Source organism: Esox lucius, chromosome 6, assembly GCF_011004845.1.
Source record: "Esox lucius isolate fEsoLuc1 chromosome 6, fEsoLuc1.pri, whole genome shotgun sequence".
Lineage (NCBI taxonomy): Eukaryota > Metazoa > Chordata > Actinopteri > Esociformes > Esocidae > Esox > Esox lucius.
This window is the reverse complement of record NC_047574.1, coordinates 8,038,067-8,062,886: the sequence shown is the minus strand read 5'-3', so window position 1 is coordinate 8,062,886 and position 24,820 is coordinate 8,038,067. Positions and strand designations below refer to the sequence as shown.

The window sequence follows — 24,820 nt, the reverse complement described above, 5'->3', positions numbered from 1 at the left end:
TATTACTGTATATCTCACCCAATACTAAGGTAATACTGTATATCTCACCTAATACTAAGGTATTACTGTATATCTCACCCAATACTAAGGTAATACTGTATATCTCACCTAATACTAAGGTATTACTGTATATCTCACCCAATACTAAGGTAATACTGTATATCTCACCTAATACTAAGGTATTACTGTATATCTCACCCAATACTAAGGTAATACATTATATCTCACCCAATACTAAGGTAATACATTATATCTCACTCAATACTAAAGTAATTCATTACATCTCACCCAATACTAAGGTAATACTGTATATCTCACCGAATACTAAGGTAATACATTGTATCCCTCCCAATCCTATGGTAATACTGTATATCTCACCCAATACTAAGGTAATACATTATATCTCACCCAATACTAAGGTAATACATTATATCTCACCCAATACTAAGGTAATATATTATATCCCTTCCAATCCTGTGGTAATACTATACATTCCGTCCAATCCTTCGGAGCACCAAACTTCTTTACCTTTTTAGTGCTAGAATATGAAAGATAATTTGGATGTAAAATTACACTGAATGAGAGGATCAAGTCTGATCCTCTCAATCTCATCAGCTCAGCTAATGTCCTTCTTACATTTTAAGTCTTTTAAGTTGCTAGCTTCAGTCAGTCTACTCATTGCTTAGAGCTTGCTCCAGCCTGTTCTGAGAAACCACTAGGTTGCACTGCATAATCTTGTCTCCCCACTCATGCTGCTCAGAAGTTGATCAGTACAAAAAAATAAGTCCTGCATAATACTCCATGAAATCAGCCAAAACAAGCTAATTAAATTAATGCATTTACACATTACTACTGTATGTCATCTGTATTGTAAATAGATCAATTTAGTTCATTTTGTTCAATTTAGTTCAACGATATTCAATTGAATGATTTGTATTAAATAAAATGTGTCACGTGCAAAATACATCAGGCGTAGAACTTGACATGCTTACCAGCCCAAACTCAATAATAAAGCATTTAAGTTAAACATGATGTTGTTTTGTAGTTATATTAGAATGAGGTCACAAGAGTAAATTAAACACAACGTTGTTTTGTAGTTATAATAGAACGAGGTCATAAGAGTAAATTAAACATGATGTTGTTTTGTAGTTATAATAGAACGAGGTCATAAGAGTAAATTAAACATGATGTTGTTTTGCAGTTATGTTAGAATGAGGTCACAAGAGTAAATTAAACACGACGTTGTTTTGTAGTTATAATAGAACGAGGTCATAAGAGTAAATTAAACATGATGTTGTTTTGTAGTTATAATAGAACGAGGTCATAAGAGTAAATTAAACATGACGTCGTTTTTTAGTTATGATAGAACAAGGTCATAAGTGTAAATTAAACATGATGTTGTTTTGTAGTTATATTAGAACAAGGTCATAAGAGTAAATTAAACATGATGTTGTTTTGTAGTTATAATAGAACAAGGTCATAAGAGTAAATTAAATATGACATCGTTTTTTAGTTATAATAAAACAAGGTCATAAGAGTAAATTAAACATGATGTTGTTTTGTAGTTATATTAGAGCATGGGAGTATCCTGTATTGAGATGGTATTACACATGATGATACTAATGGTATGCCCATTGTAACATTCACCAATCAGTTGTCATTTAACAAGTCTTGCTTGTTTACAGATTAAAATGGGAAATCGACAAAGTGCGGCTGAATTTGTGACTATAAGAATTGAACCATCAGCTTCTAGTGATATCAGTAAATTGTTAATTGTTAAATATATATTAAATTGTTCAATATATTCTCATTTTCTTACAGGAAATCAATTCAAATGTAAAAAAAAAAATTATTTAGAAGTTCCCTTGAAAGGCCAACAGAGATATATTCCCATAACGATGGTACGTATTAAATCACATCTTTAAGAGAATGTTCAGCAACCAACAATGAGAGATGCTATTGTGAATAAGTGACTTGTCTCTCTAACGAACAGACACTATACAGGATTTACATATCAACTGCTAACAGATCCATCTACCCTGTGGTGCAGTTCAGGTTGCTGCTGGTTCTACTGGTCCCCATGGTGGTACAGTCCTCCCTGAATCCAGTGGACTGTAATGACATCTACAAGTCAGGTTTTGGACAGAACGGGGTCTACACCATCTACCCTGCTGGACCCACCTCACCTGTCCAGGTGTTCTGTGACATGTCCATTTATAGCAATGCAAAGTGGACGGTCAGTATATATAATATATTTGCCAGTCTTTTAGAACATAGAAGCAATTACTGTGGTTTACTGTGGTTTTCAATACTAATTTATGGACCCTGATACCCAAAGGTACACATGGTTTATTTTGTTCTGATGTTTTTTTTTTACACATAAGCATTTTGCATGTAAAATGTACCATTAAAATAATTTCATCAATTTAATAATGTCCCTGTCTCTAAACCAGGTGATTCAGAAAAGACAGGATGGATCAGTAAACTTCTACAGGAAGTGGGATGAGTACAAGAGGGGTTTTGGAAGTGCAGCTGGAGAGTACTGGCTGGGTAAGAACCGGTTTAAATACTAACCTACAGAATGTTCTCTTCTTAAAACCTTGTTTCACAAATGACTTTAACCCGTTGGTCCAGGTTCATTGAAGGCAGTGTCTCATTATATTCAGACAATACAGAGTCTTTCTATGGTGGTACTATTCTCTAGGACTGGAGACGATGCATCTCCTGACCAAGACTAGGAAGTATGAGTTGAGAGTGAACATGGAGGACTTTGAGGGGAAGAAGGTCTTTGCCCAATATTCCACCTTCTCTGTTGGACCAGAGGCTGAAGGGTACAAACTAACATTAGGTGATTTCAAAGATGGAGGAGCAGGTGGGTGACAGCTGTTATTGTGCAAGAATATTTGCTCAACACGTTACTATTAGGTTACATGGAGTTCACGGAAATAATCCAAGTGTTGTCTACAAGGGTCAACACGTTCCCATTAACATGGTGCTTTTACTTTCTTCTCAGGAGATTCTCTAACTAATCAAAACGGTCAGAAATTTACAACGTTGGATAAAGACCAGGATTCTCACAGCGACAACTGTGCCCAAATCTTCTGGGGAGCATTTTGGTACAACCAGTGCCATTACACTAACCCCAATGGGATATATGCATGGGGTGAATCCACCTATGGTATTGGGATCAACTGGCTGACATGGAAAGGCTATACATATTCTCTGAAAACCATTACCATGAAAATCAGACCAGTCACTGAACAGAAGTGATTCAGCTTAACTGCAAAAAAACTCAATACTTACATCTCATCAATTCCAATGCTAAACGTGGCCAACTTATGCACACAAGTAGAAAAAAGCTTTATTTTTCTGTGTAACTTTTTTGCCATTTCAATCTGTCTATTTTTTGCCTTTTCAATCTGTCTATCAATTCAATAAAATGTCTACAGAATAGAATTCATTGCCATAAGAAGCATTTGTTAACATTACCAACATATTGGAAAGGATGACAAAGCTGTTCAGCAACAATGGAATTACATTAGTGGAATCTGAGCATTAATAATTACAATATGATTGTACGTTTCATTGGAAGTGAATGTGCCTAGATAATGAGAACAACAGAAACATCTCTGTTTAGATTATCTCTGTAAGTAGTAAATGTAGGGTATATTGTGTCCCTTTGGTGATTTATGACCCTTATGGGCGGGACATCAATCAATCAATCAATCAAATGTATTTATTAAGCCCTTTTTACATCAGCAGATGTCACAAAGTGCTTTTACAAAACACCTAGCCTTAAACCCCAAGGAGCAAACAACAGTAGTGTTAAATTTCAAATGCTAGGAAAAACTCCCTAAGAATGCCCTAAAATAGGAAGAAACCTAGAGGGGACCCAGGCTCAGAGAGGTGACCAGTCCTCTTCTGGCTGTGCCAGGTGACCATATTAAGATTACAATTAAATAATGAATAAATAGGTGTGGGCTGAGTCTAGAGTCTATTGTAACCTAGCCTAGGTCAGAAGCATGACCTGATGGACAAGGACAAGGACAACACAGGGGAGGGGGAGGTGTCAGCACAGTGACAGATGAAATTGTCAGGCATCGTCTCGATCTGCAACACAACCAGGAGGACTCTGGACAGGGACAGCAATGGGTCCACCAAGCCAGGTACTCCACAGATTTGGGCCAGGATCTCATGCCCTCCTAAGTTCAAAACGGGAAGAGACTGGGACAATTCATAAAATGCATTCCTCATATCAACAAGGATTTATAGTGGAGAAGGAGAACTTAGTGGAGAAGGAGAACTGACCCTACTCAGCCAGCACAATACAGGTGCTTGTCATAAAATTTGAATATCATCAAAAAGTTGATTTATTTCAGTAATTCCATTCAAAAAGTGAAACTTGTATATTATAGTCATTCTTTACACACAGACTGATATATTTCAAATGTTTATTTATTTTAATTGTGATGATTATAACCGACAACTAATGAAAATCCCAAATTCAGTATCTAAGGAAAATTAGAACATTACTTAAGACCAATACAAAACAATATATTTTTTGAAATGTTGGCCAACTGAAAAGTATGAACATGAAAAGTATGAGCATGTACAGCACTCAATACTTAGCTGGGGCTTCTTTTGCCTGAATTACTGCAGCAATGCGGCGTGGCATGGAGTCGATCAGTCTGTGGCACTGCTCAGGTGTAATGAGAGCCCAGGTTGCTCTGATAGTGGCCTTCAGCTCTTCTGCATTGTTGGGTCTGGCGTATCGCATCTTCCTCTTCACAGTATCCCATAGATTTTCTATAGGGTTAAGGTCAGGTGAGTTTGCTGGCCAATTAAGAAAACAGGGATACCATGGTCCTTAAACCAGGTACTGGTAGCTTTGGCACTGTGTGCAGGTGCCAAGTCCTGTTGGAAAATGAAATCTGCATCTCCATAAAGTTGGTCAGCAGCAGGAAGCATGAAGTGCTCTAAAACTTCCTGGTAGACTGCTACATTGACCTTGGACCTCAGAAAACACAGTGGACCAACACCAGCAGATGACATGGCACCCCAAACCATCACTGACTGTGGAAACTTTACACTAGACTTCAAGCAACGTGGATTCTGTGCCTCTCTGCTCTTCCTCCAGACTCTGGGACCTTGATTTCCAAAGGAAATGCTAAATTTACTTTCATCAGAGAACATAACTCAGCAGCAGTCCAGTCCTTTTGGTCTTTAGCCCAGGCGAGACACTTCTGACGCTGTGTCTTGTTCAAGAGTGGCTTGACACAAGGAATTCAACAGCTGAAATCCATGTCTTGCATACGTCCGTGCGTGGTGGTTCTTGAAGCACTGACTCCAGCTGCAATCCACTCTTTGTGAATCTCCCCCACATCTTTGAATGGGTTTTGTTTCACAATCCTCTCCAGGGTGTGGTTATCCCTATTGCTTGTACACTTTTTTCCACCACATCTTTTCCTTCCCTTTGCCTCTCTATTAATGTGCTTGGACACAGAGCTCTGTGAACAGCCAGCCTCTTTAACTATGACCTTTTGTGTCTTGTCCTCCTTGTGCAAGGTGTCAATGGTCGTCTTTTGGACAGCTGTCAAGTCAGCAGTCTTCCCCATGATTGTGTTGCCTACAGAACTAGACTGAGAAGACCATTTAAGGCCTTTGCAGGTGTTTTGGGTTAATTAGCTGATTAGAGTGTGGCACTAGGTGTCTTCAATATTGAACCTTTTCACAATATTCTAATTTTCTGAGATACTGAATTTGGGTTTTACATTAGTTGTCAGTTATTATCATCAACATTGAAAGAAATAAACACTTGAAATACTGTAACGAGGACGCGCGTGGAGGACGCGCGCCATCCCCCCCGACGTGGTATTCGGCGCGCGTCGTCGCCGGTCCTCTAGCCACGCCGCTCCTCCTCCCACGGCACTGTCCTGTCTTGTTATTGCACACACCTGGTGTCCATTCCCTCATTAGGTTGCCTATATTAGTTCCTGTGTTTCTGGGTGTCTTTGTGTGGTATTGTTCTATGTCTTTATATTGTGGAGAGAGGCACGTTCGTTTGAGCGTTTTATCGCCGTGTATAGCGTGCCTTTGTTGTATTATTATATTTTTGAGAATACAGTTTTGTTTATCGCCTCCCTGCGTTTGGCTCCAAGTTCTTGACACACTCCACTACACCCAGCCGTGACAGAATACCACACCACCATGGAGTCAGCGGGGAGTGACCTGCTCCACCACCATGGCAGCATGATTGCGTCCCTGGGGGAGGCCATGACCGAGATGGTCCAGGCTATGCGGCGGTTGGAGGCGAGGCTGCCACCTGAGCAGCAACCACCACCAACACTCAACCCGGCCGAAGTGCCCCTGCCATCGTCTCCACCGTCGCAGAGAAGGACCATTCAGCTGAGCCTTCCTCAGGGATTCAGCGGAGACGCAGCCCCGTGCTCTGGGTTTTTGCTCCAGTTGGAGCTATATTTCGCCTCCCTCAGCCCTCACCCGGGGGATAGGGAGAAGGTCTCGGCCCTTGTCTCCTGCCTGAGGGGCAAGGCGTTAGACTGGGCCAACTCCGTTTGGTCCACTAACGGGCCGGAGTTGGCCCATTACGGGGCGTTCGTCGGCCTCTTCCGGGCCGTGTTCGATCACCCGCCCGACGGCAGGGAGGTCGGCGAGCGTCTCGTGCACCTCAGGCAGGGGACAAGGAGCGTACAGGCCTTCGCCCTGGAGTTCAGGACCCTGGCGGCGGGGTCGGGCTGGAACGACAGGGCACTTATTGATCATTTCCGGTGCCACTTACAGTCCGACGTCCGTAGGGAGCTGGCTTGCCGGGACGCCATGTTGACCTTCGACCAGCTCGTCGACATGGCGATCCGGCTGGACAATCTGCTAGCCACCCGCGGACGCACCGGGAATGATCAGCCCCCTCCGGTACACCCCGTCGCCGGACCTGAACCCATGGAAGTGGGAGGCGCCGCACGAAGGGAGACGGTGCGGTCTAGGGAGTGTTCCTTTTGTGGGAGGAAGGGACACTCTGCCTCCCACTGTTTCCAGCGAGAGAGGGTCGAGCGGAGGAAGCCTGACACCACTACACCGAGTCAGGTGAGTAGACCACACACACTGTCAGGGCTCTCTGCGAAGCACATGACACTTTTGGTGGCCTTCCCTGATTTCCCTACTAACTCTCAGTGTAAGGCGCTCGTAGACTCAGGCGCAGCTGGGAATTTTATGGACAGCGGTTACGCACGGAAACTGCGCATTCCGCTGGTGCCATTGTCTCAACCTAGGTCCATTACGGGCTTAGACAGCAAACCACTAGGCACTGGTCTCGTTGAGCACGTCACAGTCCCTATCACGATGACCGTACAGCACGCCCATACCGAACAGATTGAGTTTCATGTTATTCACTCTCCTGCTTTCCCTGTGGTGCTGGGTCTTCCATGGTTGTCGGGACACAACCCAACTATTTCCTGGTCGCAGAGAGTGTTGACAGGGTGGTCTCAGGGGTGTCAGGAGAGGTGTCTAGGTGTTTCCGTTGGTGCGACCTCGGTGGAAAGTCCAGACAGTGTCTCCGCCGTGCACATTCCCCCGGAATATGCCGATTTAGCGCTGGTCTTTTCGAAGACCATGGCTAGTCGTTTGCCACCACATCGGTCCGGGGATTGTGCTATAGACCTAAAGGGAGATGCTGTGCCGCCTTATTGTCATGTGTATCCCCTGTCGCAGGCAGAAACCGCAGCGATGGAGACCTATGTGGCCGAATCCCTGCGGCAGGGGCAGATCCGCCGTTCCACCTCGCCCGCCTCCTCGAGTTTCTTTTTTGTGAGGAAGAAGGATGGGGGTTTGCGTCCGTGCATTGACTACAGGGCGTTAAACAAACTGACGATCCGGTACTCATATCCTATCCCCCTGATTTCCCAATATATTGAGTCAATGCATGGGGCGCGCTTCTTCACGAAACTGGACCTCCGGAGTGCGTACAATTTGGTGAGAATCCGAGAGGGAGACGAGTGGAAAACCGCCTTCAGCACCACCACGGGTCACTACGAATACCTGGTGATGCCGTATGGGTTGATGAATGCCCCGGCAGTGTTTCAGTCCTTTGTGAACGACGTGTTTAGGGACATGCTGGGGCGCGGAGTTGTGGTTTACATTGACGACATCCTCGTGTATTCCACTACGCGTGCTGAGCATGTGTCTCTCGTTCGCAGGGTGCTGAAGCGGCTGTTGGAGCATGGCCTGTACACTAAAGCAGAGAAGTGCGCGTTCTTCCAGCGAGCCGTCTCCTTCCTCGGGTTTCGGATTTCCGCCGGTGGGGTGGAAATGGAGGTCGATCGCGTGTCAGCCGTGCGTAATTGGCCCGTTCCCACCACGGTTAAGGCGGTGCAGCGATTTATTGGGTTTGCCAATTTCTACCGTAGGTTTATACGGGGCTTCGGCAAGGTGGCAGCTCCTATTACTTCCTTGTTGAAGGGTGGGCCGAGCCGGATCACCTGGACGACCGAGGCAGACGTCGCATTTCGCACCCTTAAGAGAATGTTCACCTCTGCCCCGGTTCTGGCTCACCCCGATCCGTCACTGCCGTTCATAGTGGAGGTGGATGCCTCTGAGGTTGGGATAGGTGCTGTGTTGTCCCAACTATCAGGTACCCCTCCTAAGCGTCGCCCCTGTGCTTTTTACTCGCGAAAGCTCAGTGAGGCAGAGCGCAACTATGGCGTCGGTGACAGGGAGCTGTTGGCTGTGTTTAACGCCTTGACTGTTTGGAGACATTGGCTCGAGGGAGCGAGACACCCGTTTGTAGTCTGGACCGACCACCGTAACCTGGAGTACATCCGGGCGGCGAGGAGACTGAACCCTCGCCAGGCCAGGTGGGCGTTGTTTTTTGCCCGGTTCGATTTCACTCTTTCATACGTTCCGGGTACAAAAAACGCCAAGGCAGACGCGCTGTCTCGGTTGTGCGACGCGGGTGAAAGGCGGGTACATGATACACCGATTCTGCCCGCCTCGTGCATTGTGGCGCCGGTTGTGTGGGACGTGGACGCGGACATTCAGCGAGCGTTGCGTGGCGATCCTGGGCCTCCTGGGTGTCCTGCGGGTCGTCAGTACGTCCCGCTGGACGTCCGTGACCGTCTCATTTACTGGGCCCACACGTCCCCTTCCACGGGTCACCCAGGCATAGACCGTACTGTGCGCTGCCTTACCGATAAGTACTGGTGGCCCGGTCTGGCTAAGGATGTGAGGGCGTACGTGTCCTCCTGTTCGGTGTGCGCTCAGTGTAAGGCACCTAGACACCTTCCGGCGGGTAAGTTACATCCTTTGCCCGTTCCACAACGACCATGGTCTCACTTGTCCATTGATTTTCTGACCGATCTTCCCCTCCCTGGTCTCCCTACGGCTCTGCAGACCGCAGAGGCTCTATTCACCCATGTCTTCCGGCACTACGGGGTGCCGGAGGACATTGTTTCTGACCGGGGCCCTCAGTTCACGTCCCGGGTCTGGAAGGCCTTTATGGGCCGGTTGGGGGTCTCGGTCAGCCTCACCTCCGGGTTCCACCCCGAAGCTAATGGGCAGGTGGAGCGTGTGAACCAAGACCTGGGGAGGTTCCTGCGGTCCTATTGCCAGGACCGGCCGGGGGAGTGGGCGGAGTTCCTGCCCTGGGCAGAGTATGCTCAGAATTCACTCCGCCACTCCTCCACGTCCTTGACTCCCTTTCAGTGTGTCCTGGGGTACCAGCCGGTCTTGGTACCCTGGCAGAGCCAGCCCGAGTCTGGGGTTCCGGCGGTGGATGACTGGTTCCGGCGCGCCGAGGACACCTGGTCCGTGGCACATTGACACATCCGGCGCGCCGGGGTTCGCCAGAAGTCCGCTGCTGACCGCCGGCGTAACGACACCCCGGTCTACGCTGTGGGCGACCGGGTCTGGCTCTCGACCCGGAACCTCCCTCTCCGCCTGCCCTGCCGGAAGCTGGGCCCGCGGTTTGTAGGGCCGTTCAAAGTCCTGGGGAGAGTGAACGAGGTAACTTATAAATTACAACTTCCCCCTGATTACAGGATTAATGCCTCGTTCCATGTGTCTCTCCTCAGGCCGGTGGTGGCTGGTCCCCTCCAGCAGTCTGAGGTGCGGGAGGTCCCTCCGCCCCCTCTGGACATCGAGGGGGGCCCGGCGTACTCTGTCCGTTCCATCATCGACTCGAGGCGCCGGGGGAGGGGCCTGCAGTACCTGGTGGAGTGGGAGGGGTACGGCCCGGAGGAGCGTTGCTGGGTGCCGGCGGTGGACATTCTTGATCCTGAGCTCCTCACTGACTTCCATCGTCGGCGCCCTGATCGTCCTGCGCGGCGTCCTCCGGGTCGGCCTCGGGGCCGGCGGGGGCGCGCTGCGGGAGCCGCGCGTCGAGGGGGGGGTACTGTAACGAGGACGCGCGTGGAGGACGCGCGCCATCCCCCCCGACGTGGTATTCGGCGCGCGTCGTCGCCGGTCCTCTAGCCACGCCGCTCCTCCTCCCACGGCACTGTCCTGTCTTGTTATTGCACACACCTGGTGTCCATTCCCTCATTAGGTTGCCTATATTAGTTCCTGTGTTTCTGGGTGTCTTTGTGTGGTATTGTTCTATGTCTTTATATTGTGGAGAGAGGCACGTTCGTTTGAGCGTTTTATCGCCGTGTATAGCATGCCTTTGTTGTATTATTATATTTTTGAGAATACAGTTTTGTTTATCGCCTCCCTGCGTTTGGCTCCAAGTTCTTGACACACTCCACTACACCCAGCCGTGACAAATACACTCACCTAAAGAATTATTAGGAACACCATACTAATACTGTGTTTGACCCCCTTTCGCCTTCAGAACTGCCTTAATTCTATGTGGCATTGATTCAACAAGGTGCTGAAAGCATTCTTTAGAAATGTTGGCCCATATTGATAGGATAGCATCTTGCAGTTGATGGAGATTTGTGGGATGCACATCCAGGGCACGAAGCTCCCGTTCCACCACATCCCAAAGATGCTCTATTGGGTTGAGATCTGGTGACTGTGGGGGCCATTTCAGTACAGTGAACTCATTGTCATGTTCAAGAAACCAATTTGAAATTATTCGAGCTTTGTGACATGGTGCATTATCCTGCTGGAAGTAACCATCAGAGGATGGGTACATGGTGGTCATAAAGGGATGGACATGGTCAGAAACAATGCTCAGGTAGGCCGTGGCATTTAAACGATGCCCAATTGGCACTAAGGGGCCTAAAGTGTACCAAGAAAACATCCCCCACACCATTAGACCACCACCACCAGCCTGCACAGTGGTAACAAAGCATGATGGATCCATGTTCTCATTCTGTTTACACCAAATTCTGACTCTACCATCTGAATGTCTCAACAGAAATCGAGACTCATCAGACCAGGCAACATTCTTCCAGTCTTCAACTGTCCAATTTTGGTGAGTTCGTGCAAATTGTAGCCTCTTTTTCCTATTTGTAGTGGAGATGAGTGGTACCCAGTGGGGTCTTCTGCTGTTGTAGCCCATCCGCCTCAAGGTTGTGCGTGTTGTGGCTTCACAAATGCTTTGCTGCATACCTCGGTTGTAACGAGTGGTTATTTCAGTCAAAGTTGTTCTTCTATCAGCTTGAATCAGTCGGCCCATTCTCCTCTGACCTCTAGCATCAACAAGGCATTTTCGCCCACAGGACTGCCGCATACTGGATGTTTTTCCCTTTTCACACCATTCTTTGTAAACCCTAGAAATGGTTGTGCGTGAAAATCCCAGTAACTGAGCAGATTGTGAAATACTCAGACCGGCCCATCTGGCACCAACAACCATGCCACGCTCAAAATTGCTTAAATCACCTTTCTTTCCCATTCTGACATTCAGTTTGGAGTTCAGGAGATTGTCTTGACCAGGACCACACCCTTAAATGCATTGAAGCAACTGCCATGTGATTGGTTGATTAGATAATTGCATTAATGAGAAATGTAACAATTGTTCCTAATAATCCTTTAGGTGAGTGTATGATAGTGCGGCTGTAATGAGTGGAAACTTCTGAGGGGTACAGACGCTAATGAAAGAGACATACCCACATGCCCAGGTTGTTCACTGCTATGCTCACCAGGTGAACCTGACCTTGCAGCAACTTTGTTCAGCAAGGATGAGCATCCTGAAGCAGTTTTTTGCAGATTTAACTGCTTTTGCCACCTTTTTCTCTGGCGCTCAAAAACATGTTGCGGCACTTGCTGAGGCAACACAGAGACGCATTCCAAGGCCACCGCGCTGCACTGCTCCTGTGTATGGAGGACATAGGCACACAACCAGGATGGGATGAGGCCACCATAAGTGAGGCATACGGCCTGTCAAAAAACTCTGGGACCAAGCCTTTCTGCGGCTGCTGGATTTTTTTTTCTTCCTTATGCCAGAAGTTTATGTTTTATACCACACTCTGCTTAAACGGAGCATCGATGCATCTGTGATTAGCAGTGCACTCACCCGTTTCAAGGAGAATTTCCAGAATATGCAAAAGCAAAATGGTGAATGGGCTGCAACCGTTCATGATGGAACAGACGAGCCAGGCCGACGAGTAACCTACACAGCGCCAGTGATGAAGGAGTCATGCGACACAGTCATCTCCCAGGTGGAGCAGAGGTTTTCACAGTGACCACCTGATTGCTGCCAAGCTGGTTGACAGCTCGCTCTTCCCACAATTTGTCCTGTCATTCCCTACATCTGAGCTTGACTGTGCGGTGAAACTATGGCCTCTAGGAAACTAGGAAAAGTTTAAGTCTGAGCTGACCACTCTGTACCGCCACACAGAGCTTCACACATGTAAGACGGCCCAGTCTCTGTTAAGATCCATCCATGATAACAGGCTTTTGCTGAGACCGTCACTCTGCTGAAAATTATCGTAACAACACCTATGACGAAATCCGAGTCAGAGAGGAACTTTTCCACCTTGAAAACGGTAAAAACCTACACTCACAATACCATGGGACAGCCGCGACTCAACGCATTGGCCATGTTGTCCATCATAAGCCAGTTGATTCAGCAGCTACATGACCTCATTCCCAAAGTCATTGAAAAGTTTGCCCAGAGGAAGAACCGCCGTGCTCCCTTTACCCCTCTACCCATACCCCTACCCCTCCAACCCTACCACTCCACCCATAACACCACCTCCACCCATACCCCTACCCCTCCAGCCCTACCACTCCACCCATAACACCACCTCCACCCATACCCCTACCCCTCCAACCCTACCACTCCACCCATAACACCACCTCCACCCATACCCCTACCCCTCCAGCCCTACCACTCCACCCATAACACCACCTCCACCCATACCCCTACCCCTCCAACCCTACCACTCCACCCATAACACCACCTCCACCCATACCCCTACCCCTCCAGCCCTACCACTCCACCCCTAACACCACCTCCACCCATACCCCTACCCCTCCAACCCTACCACTCCACCCATAACACCACCTCCACCCATACCCCTACCCCTCCAGCCCTACCACTCCACCCATAACACCACCTCCACCCATACCCCTACCCCTCCAACCCTACCACTCCACCCATACCCCTACCCCTCCAGCCCTACCACTCCACCCATAACACCACCTCCACCCATACCCCTACCCCTCCAACCCTACCACTCCACCCATAACACCACCTCCACCCATACCCCTACCCCTCCAGCCCTACCACTCCACCCCTAACACCACCTCCACCCATACCCCTACCCCTCCAACCCTACCACTCCACCCATAACACCACCTCCACCCATACCCCTACCCCTCCAGCCCTACCACTCCACCCATAACACCACCTCCACCCATACCCCTACCCCTCCAACCCTACCACTCCACCCATACCCCTACCCCTCCAGCCCTACCACTCCACCCATAACAACACCTCCACCCATACCCCTACCCCTCCACCCCTACCACTCCACCCATTACACCACCTCTACCCCTCCACCCCTACCCCTCCACCCACACCCCTCCACCCATACCCATACCCCTACCCCTCCACCCCTAACACCACCCATACCCATACCCCTACCACTCCACCCATAACACCACCTCCAACCATACCCCTACCCCTCCAGCCCTACCACTCCACCCATAACACCACCTCCAACCATACCCCTACCCCTCCAGCCCTACCACTCCACCCATAACACCACCTCCACCCATACCCCTACCCCTCCACCCATACCCCTACCCCTCCACTCCTACCCCTCCACCCCTAACACCACCTCTACCCCTCCACTCCTACTCCTCCGTCCCTGGTGAATAGTTTACGGTCGTTCTCAGTATTTTTCTTGTTCTGAAAGATGTCTAATAGTGATTGTGTTCTCGTCCAGGTGTCTGAGAATGCTGGCCTATTTTCAGTGCCAGAAGTGCGGGGGGATCTCCCCAGGACAGAGAAACTGAGACAAGATCTTAGCAATGATACGGAAGGAGAGGAACTGAAGCGTGTCTTCAAATCTCACATCGGCGCACAGACACATGCTTTGACACACATACGAGGTCAAACGTCTGGACACACATATAGTAGGAGGTCAAACATCTGGACACACATATAGTACGAGGTCAAACGTCTGGACACACATATAGTACGAGGTCAAACATCTGGACACACTGACCCATCCACTTGAATTTCCCCACATGCTTTACAAACGTTTTCACAAAGTTCTTTATCTTTTATCTCACAGCGCAGAGGATCTATTTATTGCACTGTAAGATCCTCCTTTTTCCTGGTTCCATGTGATCAACCTTCACCCAGTTTGAAGCAAAATATCTGTGTTAAAACAGTGGCATCAGATTATACTGGTTACATTAACTGCTGTTTCCAGTAGTGGCTGACTGGAGATTAATTTGCACTTTTATGTAAAGTTTATTCAGTTTTATGCGCTCCTCACTGCCGTGGATTGTAGCTTGGAGTTAAGGAGCTGTAGCTGACAGTCTTAGACTCATCATTAGGGGAATCCATTTTCTTGTAGTTTTTCTTCCCGACGAAATTGGATGATTTATGTTGAGATATATGTCTTCTGAAGGTTATGTATGTCCCTCCTTTCCAATTTTGCACAATATCCCAGAAATGCACCTTCTAATGACTAAAACTGTTTAAAAAATGATTTAATACTACAATTCTAGTTCTACAATTGAGAGAATCTAGTTTGTCTATCAGCTCAACTAACGTGATACTGTGAGGCTACCGTGCTTCTTGCTTACTCCACATAGCCTACCCGATGTTTGACGTTAACTCTAGACGGTTTTGAGGCGCAGCTACCCTGGGAGTTTGGAATGAATCATCTCCCCAGCCATGCTGCACAGACGATCCCATGCAAGAATAATGCAACATGTAATGTTGAAACTGTCTGCAAGACGACATCTATTCAGAGTAGAACACATTTACCAATCAGTTCAGTCAAAATAAATTGGATTATATAATGAGAGTTATGAATATGATATTGACTGTTGATTATTAGTATTAATCTGATAGGAAATGGGCATGAGAAACTTAACACAATACAGATGTGCTGACTAACTCTGAAAGAAGGACCATGGATAGGACATGATGCTTGTTACTGATGGGCCCCACACATCCTGTTCATACATTCTGTCCATACCTCTTGCTAGGAGTTGCCCATGTGACTGACATAGGCTATGTGGATAGGTCCATTGACCATAGGTTGGAACATACCATACAAGGGTCTGTTGTAGGATAAACCTTTCTTATTGGAGGATATTGGACTGTGTAATGGTTGGTTATGACCACTGGCCACCTCCTATGTATCCTGCCATAAAAGACTGTGTTGCCTCTGTAATTATGGAAGAGATAGAAATGAGAAATGGTCAACATCATAGACTCATGCTGAATTAAGATGGCTCTCCCCTGACTTCTGGTTGCATTTATTTTGTTCATGAATCAAACTTGGAAAGAATCTAACAAATTCATCAGCAGCTGGTGAATGTTTTTATGTTTTCCTTTCCTTACAGTATTCAGAGTACAAGTTATCAGAAGTTTCCTTGGAAGGCAAACAGACATCTATTTAATCAATGATGGTATGTATTAAACCAAGTCATTATGAGAATGCAAAGTATTTACACTGCTTGGACATTTCCACACTTCATTGTGTTACAATATAAAATCTAAATGGATTTAATTAGGTGTTTTTAGCACAGAACAACACAAAAAAAGTCCATAATGTCAAAATGAAACTCTGTAACTAATGTGAATAAGTGACATTTTAACTAATGAACAGAGACTATACTGGATTTACATATCAACTGCTAACAGATCCATCTACCCTGTGGTGCAGTTCAGGTTGCTGGTGGTTCTACTGGTCCCCATGGTGGTACAGTCCTCCCTGAATCCAGTGGACTGCAATGACATCTACAAGTCAGGTTTTGGACAGAACGGGGTCTACACCATCTACCCTGCTGGACCCACCTCACCTGTCCAGGTGTTCTGTGACATGTCCACAGAGGGTGGCGCATATCTGGGAAAGTGGACGGTCAGTATCCAACATCTGTTTTGTACCAGTCCTTAAGAACACAAGCGTTTACTCTGGATTTCAGTACTAGATACAATGCTGTAGATGCTTTCTGTTACTATTATTTGATAACACAATTTACCCTCTGAACCAGTCAATAAATAGAGGTTCAATGTTTCTAAACCAGGTGATTCAGAAAAGACAGGATGGGTCAGTAAACTTCTACAGGAAGTGGGATGAGTACAAGAGGGGTTTTGGAAGTGCAGCTGGAGAGTACTGGCTGGGTAAGAACCGGTTTAAATATTAACCTACAGAATGTTCTCTTCTTAGAACCTTGTATCTCAAATTACTTTAACCCATTGGTCCGGGTTCATTGAAGGCAGTGTCTCATTATATTCAGACAATACAGAGTTTTTCTATGTTGGTAATGTTATCCAGGACTGGAGACGATGCATCTCTTGACAAAGACTAGGAAGTATGAGTTGAGAGTGGACATGGAGGACTTTGAGGGGAAGAAGGTCTTTGCCCAGTACTCCTCATTCTCTGTTGGACCAGAGGCTGAAGGGTACAAACTAACATTAGGAGATTTCAAAGATGGAGGAGCAGGTGGGTGACAGCTGTTATTGTGCAAGAATATTTGCTCAACACGTTACTATTAGGTTACATGGAGTTCACGGAAATAATCCAAGTGTTGTCTACAAGGGTCAACACGTTCCCATTAACATGGTGCTTTTACTTTCTTCTCAGGAGATTCTCTAACTCATCAAAATGGTCAGAAATTTACAACGTTGGATAAAGACCAGGATGTTAACAGCGGCAACTGTGCCCAAATCTACTGGGGAGCATTTTGGTACAAAGACTGCCATTACACTAACCCCAATGGGATATATGCATGGGGTGAATCCACCTTTGGTATTGGGATCAACTGGCACACATGGAAAGGCTTTACATATTCTCTGAAAACCATTACAATGAAAATCAGACCAGTCACTGAACAGAAGTGAATCAGCTTAACTGCAAACAATCTCTATTTCAAACAGAGTTGTAACATCTGATTTTACAACATGATTATACAAACGTCCACAACAGGCAAACCATAAAGTAGGACCGCTTTTTCGCTCTCTTTTTAAGTGGGGTTTGTATTTGTGGCTGTTCTGTCTCTCTTTCTGTCTGTCTGGCTGTCCCTCCACCCAACCAACCTGCTCTTTTTATGATAAACAACACTTTGAATAAAGATGTCTGCCTTCAGTGATGAATGCTCTCTCAGTTTATCATGCAATGTTTGGACTGAAAAAATAGTGCTATTTACTTTAAGCAGAAGGTGAAATAACATAATTTTGTTAAGTATGTAATTTTATGAAGGTCTCAGAGGACTGCCCACCCTGGTTTCTAAAACAATTTCTCAAGATGCCATCCACACCACTAATGGTATTTATTGGTGTTCCTCAAGGTTTGATTCTTGGGTCATCACTTTTCCCTGTATAAAGTGGGTATAGAAAATCACCACCTGCTTTCCAGATTTTCACCTTTTGTTACTTTAAATGATAACACATAAAATCAGATGTTTTTCTGGCTTTATTTACACACAGTAATCCACAATATCCAGGTGAAAAAAATTAAAATATATTAACATTTGAACAGAAAAATACCCTTTTGGGTGAGGGCCAATGCAAAAGCTAAATTATAGTTCAACTTTTTTTTGAAAATCATTCCCTTTCCTCATGTATTACATTTTAATGTCAGTCAGAACCAAAGAGAGACAGGTGAGTAAAAGATATAGGGGTGTAGAGACGGTTATTGAACCCAAGTTTCCGTCATGTGAGCCACATATGTTCAAGGAACCAGGAGTGTTCCCATCGGACCACAGCTCCATATAAACCAGGAGTGTTCCCATTGGACCACAGCTCCATATAAACCAGGAGTGTTCCCATTGGAACTTCTGCTGCTTCATTAAAGGCTCCCTAATTAAAGTAAGTAATGAGAAGAAAAGCCAAAAAATATGTTATATATCCTAATATAAATTTACTTGCTGGTCAGATGTCTTGCCTACTTAGCAGCAGAATATCAAACAAAAGTAAAAAAAATAAATAATTTTGGATATGCACAATGGTATTTTAATAGTAATATATAATGGTTATAATAATATGAATATCTTTTTTTACTGTGTGAACCTCACCAAATCAGTGTGATCTAGTTTATGGTGTAGTTGTCATAACACTATGCCGTAGATTACATTACAGTGCTGTAAGTACTTCTGACCCACTAGAGGGCGATAAGGAAAAACACAATCTAATACAGACCAATTGTCAGCACAATGAGCACATTCAAACTATGGATTGTTTCTCTAAACATCTGCATTCATGGATATGTTGTTGTTATTTCTGAAGTTCTGATATAAGTTCTAGTGTTAGCTTTTAATTTGTAAATGTTTTTTAACTGAAATGCACTAAATGTATCTTGGTCCATCTCAAGCATTCTGTCTCTCCTGTTTTGTGCCCATTCAGCCAGGCCTCCAGTACCTCCTTCTCTGGTCCTGATGGTTCCAGCGCAGGCCCCTCTCCCCGGAGACAAGACCACCCTGACGGTGCCACCCTGTCTTGGTCTGACGACAGTGGCTCTCTGACTGGTGCAGAGATCCAGAAGGGCGAGTCTCGGCGCCAGTCTGACGGCACGTACGTCCTTACCATCCTCCTACACCTGCCTTCCACACGCTGGAGATCTGGACAGGCCTTCACCTGTCACCTGAGCCATGCAGGACTGCCCAAACCACTGAGCAGGAGTGTGAGCAGCGAACAGTGTTCAGCATAGGGTGTAGACTTAGTGCCTAGACACTGATCCTCACAAAGGAAGAGAGAACCATTGTTGCTGTGTTTCACATGTGGTATTTTGGTAGATTGGCAGATCGCTTTAGAAGTTATTGTTATTGAAGTGTAACTTTTGTCACCAGGTCTTTTTGTTATTGCTTGTAACAAGATTTGATCAAATGTTGCATATTAATGTTTTGAATAAAGCATGTCAATTTATAATGATCTCTATATTTTATTATTTGAAAAACAAGTGCCCTAGTATTATAGCAGACATTTGCACTAACCATTAAATATTTTTCGAGCATAGTTATCCTTTATTATTATCATCTATCTTACAATTAAATTTTTTATTACCGTTTTAAATTGTCTGCTATACTCCAACATTTTGGGGTGTTTATCAGTTCCTACTTCATACTAAACTCTTGCATGATTAACTCAGACACCACCCCTACTGATGCAAAAGAAGTGTCAAAAACGTTAGCCTTACAACTTTATAATGCTTGACTTAAAGAGTGTATTTCCCATCACATTCTGCATTGGCATTTAAGTTATTTTTCCATTATAAACAACAGTATATCATTCTAATCTGGACATTGGCTTAAACACTGCAGATGGGACACCATGCATGGTGATTTGAATCCTGTTGTTGAAACAAGCTTGTTGGTAAAACCATATGTAACATTAACAGTCATCTCAGTTATCCCATTTGGGATGTTTGCTTATTGTTTCATGTTTTAAAACATGCCAGCGACCATAAACGGGATTCCTGTTTTACTTGTCAAATGACAACACTTCATATAACTGGCATCTTTGAATGCAACATCAAGCGTGGTCGTACTCATTATAACCGTACACGCTACAGCTCGTTCGTTGCACCAGCTCAACCACCACGGTTTAGGTTTGAGCCCTGCTGGCTGGGAAGCCCCATGTGGGATGCAAATTAGCAGGATCGCCTGTAGAACGCAATGTGTTGACAGCAGGGGTTTACTGGCCTCATCTCTAGTGGCGGTTGTCGTGACGAGACAGAGTAGTCTTGATGTGACAAAATAAAAATAAAAACCAGGCAAGCTCAGGAAGGTTTTTGTCTATCCTGAACAAATCCCCTTTTGCCACTGCCCATTTTAACAGCTAATTAGCAGTTCGTGAATCACATTGATACAGTATATCAATACAGGTGACGCAAAAAAAACTGTCACGTGAAAAGGCAAGAGAATCGCGTAGCCAGCGAAGTTTTTGTAGGTCCTGAACAAATCCTCAGGCATAATGTGTTGTAATTGTGACGGGAGTCACAATTTTTCCATAGCCCGCGTCTCTAAACACTACACTATTTAACAGCGGGTAGTCAGTCAGACAGTCAGTAACAGACATTCGCTCTTCTAGGCTGGCTCAGCTTACGCTGTCCGGGAAAAAGGACGGCGGCACCAAATGGAGCAGCAGCGCACTCATGTGGAGAAGAGTAAAAGTGTGGAGGCCTCAGCTTTGGCTGCCCATTGAGGGTGTTATGTGCAGGGGCGTTGGACTGGGGGGAAAAGGGGTACTAAGTATATAGGGCCCTAATGTGTAGAGGGGCCCTCAAAAAATGTTTGAATCTTGAATAAAGTGGGGAGGGGCCCTCAGAGACCACCTATGTACAGGGCCCAGAATTTTGTGCTACATCCATGGTTATGTGAGTGTACTTCTGAAAGACCTTAACATATTTTTTGGGGCCATCCAACCCCATCATGCAGGCCCGCCCTTTGGCCTCTCCATACTCCAACCCTACCCTACCCTGTGACCTGCTCCTCTGCCCAGCAGCTCAGAATGTCATTACCTCTCCTCTTCCTGGGGTTTATCCCAGCAGCGTCCTGCTGTAACGCCTCTCACCCTGCCAAGCCTGGGACTTGGTGCGATCCTCAGTTGACACACAAATACAGCATCACGTATCCAGTCAGTGGCATCGCACTATGCACTGTGCCCCACTCCAGCACCACTCTTCTTATGTAATGGGATTATTCTCTTGTCACAAACAGGACTGACTGACAGCGTGGATGTGCTGAGCAAAGAGCAATGGGGCCAGCGACGTTCTAGAATGCTGACAACATTCTAGAATACCATTAGAAGTTTCGTAATGTTAATGACTTATTGAAATGGCATACGATCAAGAATGTTCAATTAACATAAATTATCATGAAAACAGCTGTTAAAATAAGCCAAAAGGGTAATAAAGGATCTTCTGTGTTAATATATACTCTGTCTTCTGTGTTAATGTAGACTCTGTCTTCTGTGTAAATACAGATTGTCTTCTGTGGTAATAGAACATCCAGAAATGATAGCTATTTCATTATGATTTCATAGCGACATTCAATCATCGAAAGCTTACACTATTTCACAATCGCAAAAAGACAAGCTACCTGGTGAGCTCCCGAATCTATGTAAGAGTGCCGCCCTCATTTTGAAAAGCCTCCCTTCGAGGATGGGAAGAGGAAAACCAGCAAAACATAGAGGCCAACATGATGGCAGCAGTTTTAGATCAGACAACAGGTTCAATCAACCAGTGAAAGCATCAGGTGAACTTTTCCTGCACAAACTAAAAAAATTACTGCGATGGGACATAATTGCATGAAACACCATCAATTACTCAAAACAATGTAGGGAGGTGAAAGAAATACCCCAAATGTTTTTTAAGGCGTATTTTCTCTTCAATATAGAGCCTGTCCTGTGTTCCTTAAGGCTATGCCCTGTGTATTAATTTAGATTCTGTCTTTTGTGTTAATATAGACGTTGCCTGTACTCTATACTGGAAATGTTTGCGCCAAATCCCTTGTAGATACTGACAGAGTTACAGTGATAGCCAAAAATATAGGACATCTCTCAACAGTACTTCTTTAAATAGCCCCTGGTGATGTCTAGCATCCCAGATTAGAATGGACATTTTGGCACAGGTCTACAGCAGGAGTCCCATTTCTAACAGGGCTACTCTGTTAAAACTCTCTTGGCAATATAAATGTTACGCCAAACGCAGCAGCATAAACTGTAGAGAGCAACTCAGGCTCTTTATATTCAGGGGCACAGAGAAGAATCCTGCCTCCAACGAGACTAAGTTAACAAGATTCTAATGTAAATGATGAAACAACTTGTGTCCTCCTCTACTTCCTTACTGATTCAGACCAGAATCTTATTACCTAGTCCACATGGAAAATAAGCGGATTTAGGATGGGTGAAATAGTACTGCGAGTGTCTAAAGCAAGTATAAAGAGACAACCAGTCAGTGCAAATTGATAGACGGACCGGTGAGATTTCAATGGGGAATATCTCAGCTACTTTAAACAATTTAGTGGAAAACAATATTTGAAACAAACTTTCCCTGAAGATGTCTTCTGGTTATTCATCCTAGTAGTACAATATACATCTTACAAAGGGCTCCTAAGAACAGAGGACTGGCAGCATCAATTAGATCAATAACTCAGACTTTAGTAAATATTACAAGCACAAAGCAAAAAAAACAAGCACAAAGCAAGTAAGTAAAATCCATCATTTATTCAACAATATTCCCTTTAAAAAATAAATAACTTAATAAAATAATAAACTTAATAAATAAAGAACATTAAGGATTATGACCGGCAAGATCAAAGGCCTTTGACAGCAGGCACCAAATGAACCAGCCACTTGGTTTACAGCAGCTAACCAGTTTAGCATATATCACCCAAGAATAAACAATCAAATGATAGAGAGATATATATATATATATATATATACACACACATACATACATACATATATATATATATATACACACACACACACACACACACTATATATATATATATATACAGATACAGTATTTTACAAAAGTGAGTACACCCCTCACATTTTTGTAAATATTTGAGTGTATCTTTTCATGTGACAACACTGAAGAAATTACACTTTGCTACAAAGTAAAGTAGTGAGTGTACAGCTTGTATAACAGTGAACATTTGCTGTCCCTTCAAAATAACACAACAAACAGCCATTAATTTCTAAACCGCTGGCAACAAAAGTGAATACACCCCTAAGTGAAAATGTCCAAATTGGGCCCAATTAGCCATTTTCCCTCCCTCGTTAGTATTACAAGGTCTCAGGTGTGAATGGGGAGCAGGTGAGTTAAATCCCTCATACAAAGAAGTTTAGTGCACATGCTCAGCGTCATATCCAGAGGTTGTCTTTGGGAAATAGACGTATGAGTGCTGCCAGCATTGCTGCAGAGGTTGAATGGGTGGGGGGTCAGCCTGTCAGTGCTCAGACAATACGACGCACACTGCATCAAATTGGACTGCATGGCTGTCATCCCAGAAGGAAGCCTGTTCTGAAGATGAAGCACAAGAAAGCCTGCAAACGGTTTGCTGAAGACAAGCAGATTAAGGACATGGATTACTGGAACATGTCCTCTGGTCTGATGAGACCAAGATAAACTTATTTGGTTCCGGTGGTGTCAAGCGTGTGTGGCGGCAACCAGGTGAGGAGTACAAAGACAAGTGTGTCTTGCCTACAGTCAAGCATGGTGGTGGGAGTGTCATGGTCTGGGGCTGCATGAGTGCTGCCGGCACTGGGGAGCTACAGTTCATTGAGGGAACCATGAATGCCAACATGCACTGTGACATACTGAAGCAGAGCATGATCCCCTCCCTTCGTAGACTGGGCCGCAGGGCAGTATTCCAACATGATAACGACCCCAAACACACCTCCAAGACGACCACTGCCTTGATAAAGAAGCTGAGGATAAAGGTGATGGACTGGCAAGCCATGTGCTCCAGACCTAAACCCTACTGAGCAACTATGGGGCATCCTCAAATGGAAGGTGGAGGAGCGCAAGGTCTCTAACATCCACCAGCTCTGTGATGTCGTCATGGAGGAGTGGATAGGGACTCCAGTGGCAAACTGTGAAGCTCTGGTGAACTCCATGCCCAAGAGAGCTAAGGGAGTGCTGGAAAATTATGGTGGCCACACAACATATTGACACATTTTCACTTAGGGGTGTACTCACTTTTGTTGCCAGCGGTTTAGACATTATTGGCTGTGTGTTGTGTTATTTTGAGGGGACAGCAAATTTACACTGTTATACAAGTTGTACACTCACTACTTTACATTGTAGCAAAATGTCATTTCTTCAGTGTTGTCACATGAAAAGATATACTGAAATATTGACAAAAATGTGAGGGGTTTACTCACTTTTGTGAGAGACTGTATATATATAGTGTGATAAACTAACTAGTTATTTATCGCTTTGGTTAACTAAAGAAACTCTAGTGTACTTCTGATTAATAAAAACACATTGATTTCAAGTATAGAGTTTCCCCTTTACCATCACTAGGTGGGTTAAAGGAACAATCAGGTGTTTAATACAGTAAACCATTACCAGTTAAACATACTGACACAAGGCTCCATTCAGTCAGGACTGCAGAGGTTCAGAGCCATCATGCAACTACAATTTAAAGAACTTCCCTCCGTCTGCGGAGACCGTGTTAAACGTAACGTCGGCTCAACCGGAATATAACTTTAAACGTTAACTGCGCTATA

General features: G+C 45.1%; 2 protein-coding genes across 2 annotated transcripts; both read left to right on the top strand.

The window, feature by feature from the left end:
* Nucleotides 1-1,795: 1,795 nt before the first annotated feature.
* On the top strand, nucleotides 1,796-3,456 carry LOC117592774 (microfibril-associated glycoprotein 4-like). Its single transcript, XM_034292954.1, has 5 exons — nucleotides 1,796-1,901; nucleotides 2,051-2,236; nucleotides 2,454-2,550; nucleotides 2,705-2,872; nucleotides 3,014-3,456. Exons 1-5 carry the CDS (start codon nucleotides 1,899-1,901, stop codon nucleotides 3,268-3,270), a joined length of 711 nt encoding a protein of 236 aa, XP_034148845.1. The 5' UTR covers nucleotides 1,796-1,898; the 3' UTR covers nucleotides 3,271-3,456.
* Nucleotides 3,457-15,836: 12,380 nt separating this feature from the next.
* Nucleotides 15,837-17,583, top strand: LOC114839411 (microfibril-associated glycoprotein 4-like). Its single transcript, XM_029120253.2, has 5 exons — nucleotides 15,837-16,050; nucleotides 16,308-16,502; nucleotides 16,669-16,765; nucleotides 16,920-17,087; nucleotides 17,229-17,583. The coding sequence occupies exons 1-5, from the start codon at nucleotides 16,045-16,047 to the stop codon at nucleotides 17,483-17,485; spliced, it is 723 nt and encodes a 240-aa protein (XP_028976086.2). The 5' UTR covers nucleotides 15,837-16,044; the 3' UTR covers nucleotides 17,486-17,583.
* The last annotated feature ends 7,237 nt before the right edge of the window (nucleotides 17,584-24,820 follow it).

What these genes read in the sequence shown, in the direction of transcription:
- LOC114839411 (XM_029120253.2), top strand. An exon ending in CATATCTGGGAAAGTGGACG is followed by an intron (nt 16,503 to 16,668) that starts GTCAGTATCCAA and finishes TTTCTAAACCAG; the next exon opens with GTGATTCAGAAAAGACAGGA. An exon ending in TTTCAAAGATGGAGGAGCAG is followed by an intron (nt 17,088 to 17,228) that starts GTGGGTGACAGC and finishes CTTTCTTCTCAG; the next exon opens with GAGATTCTCTAACTCATCAA.
- LOC117592774 (XM_034292954.1), top strand. An exon ending in AGCTGGAGAGTACTGGCTGG is followed by an intron (nt 2,551 to 2,704) that starts GTAAGAACCGGT and finishes ACTATTCTCTAG; the next exon opens with GACTGGAGACGATGCATCTC. An exon ending in TTTCAAAGATGGAGGAGCAG is followed by an intron (nt 2,873 to 3,013) that starts GTGGGTGACAGC and finishes CTTTCTTCTCAG; the next exon opens with GAGATTCTCTAACTAATCAA.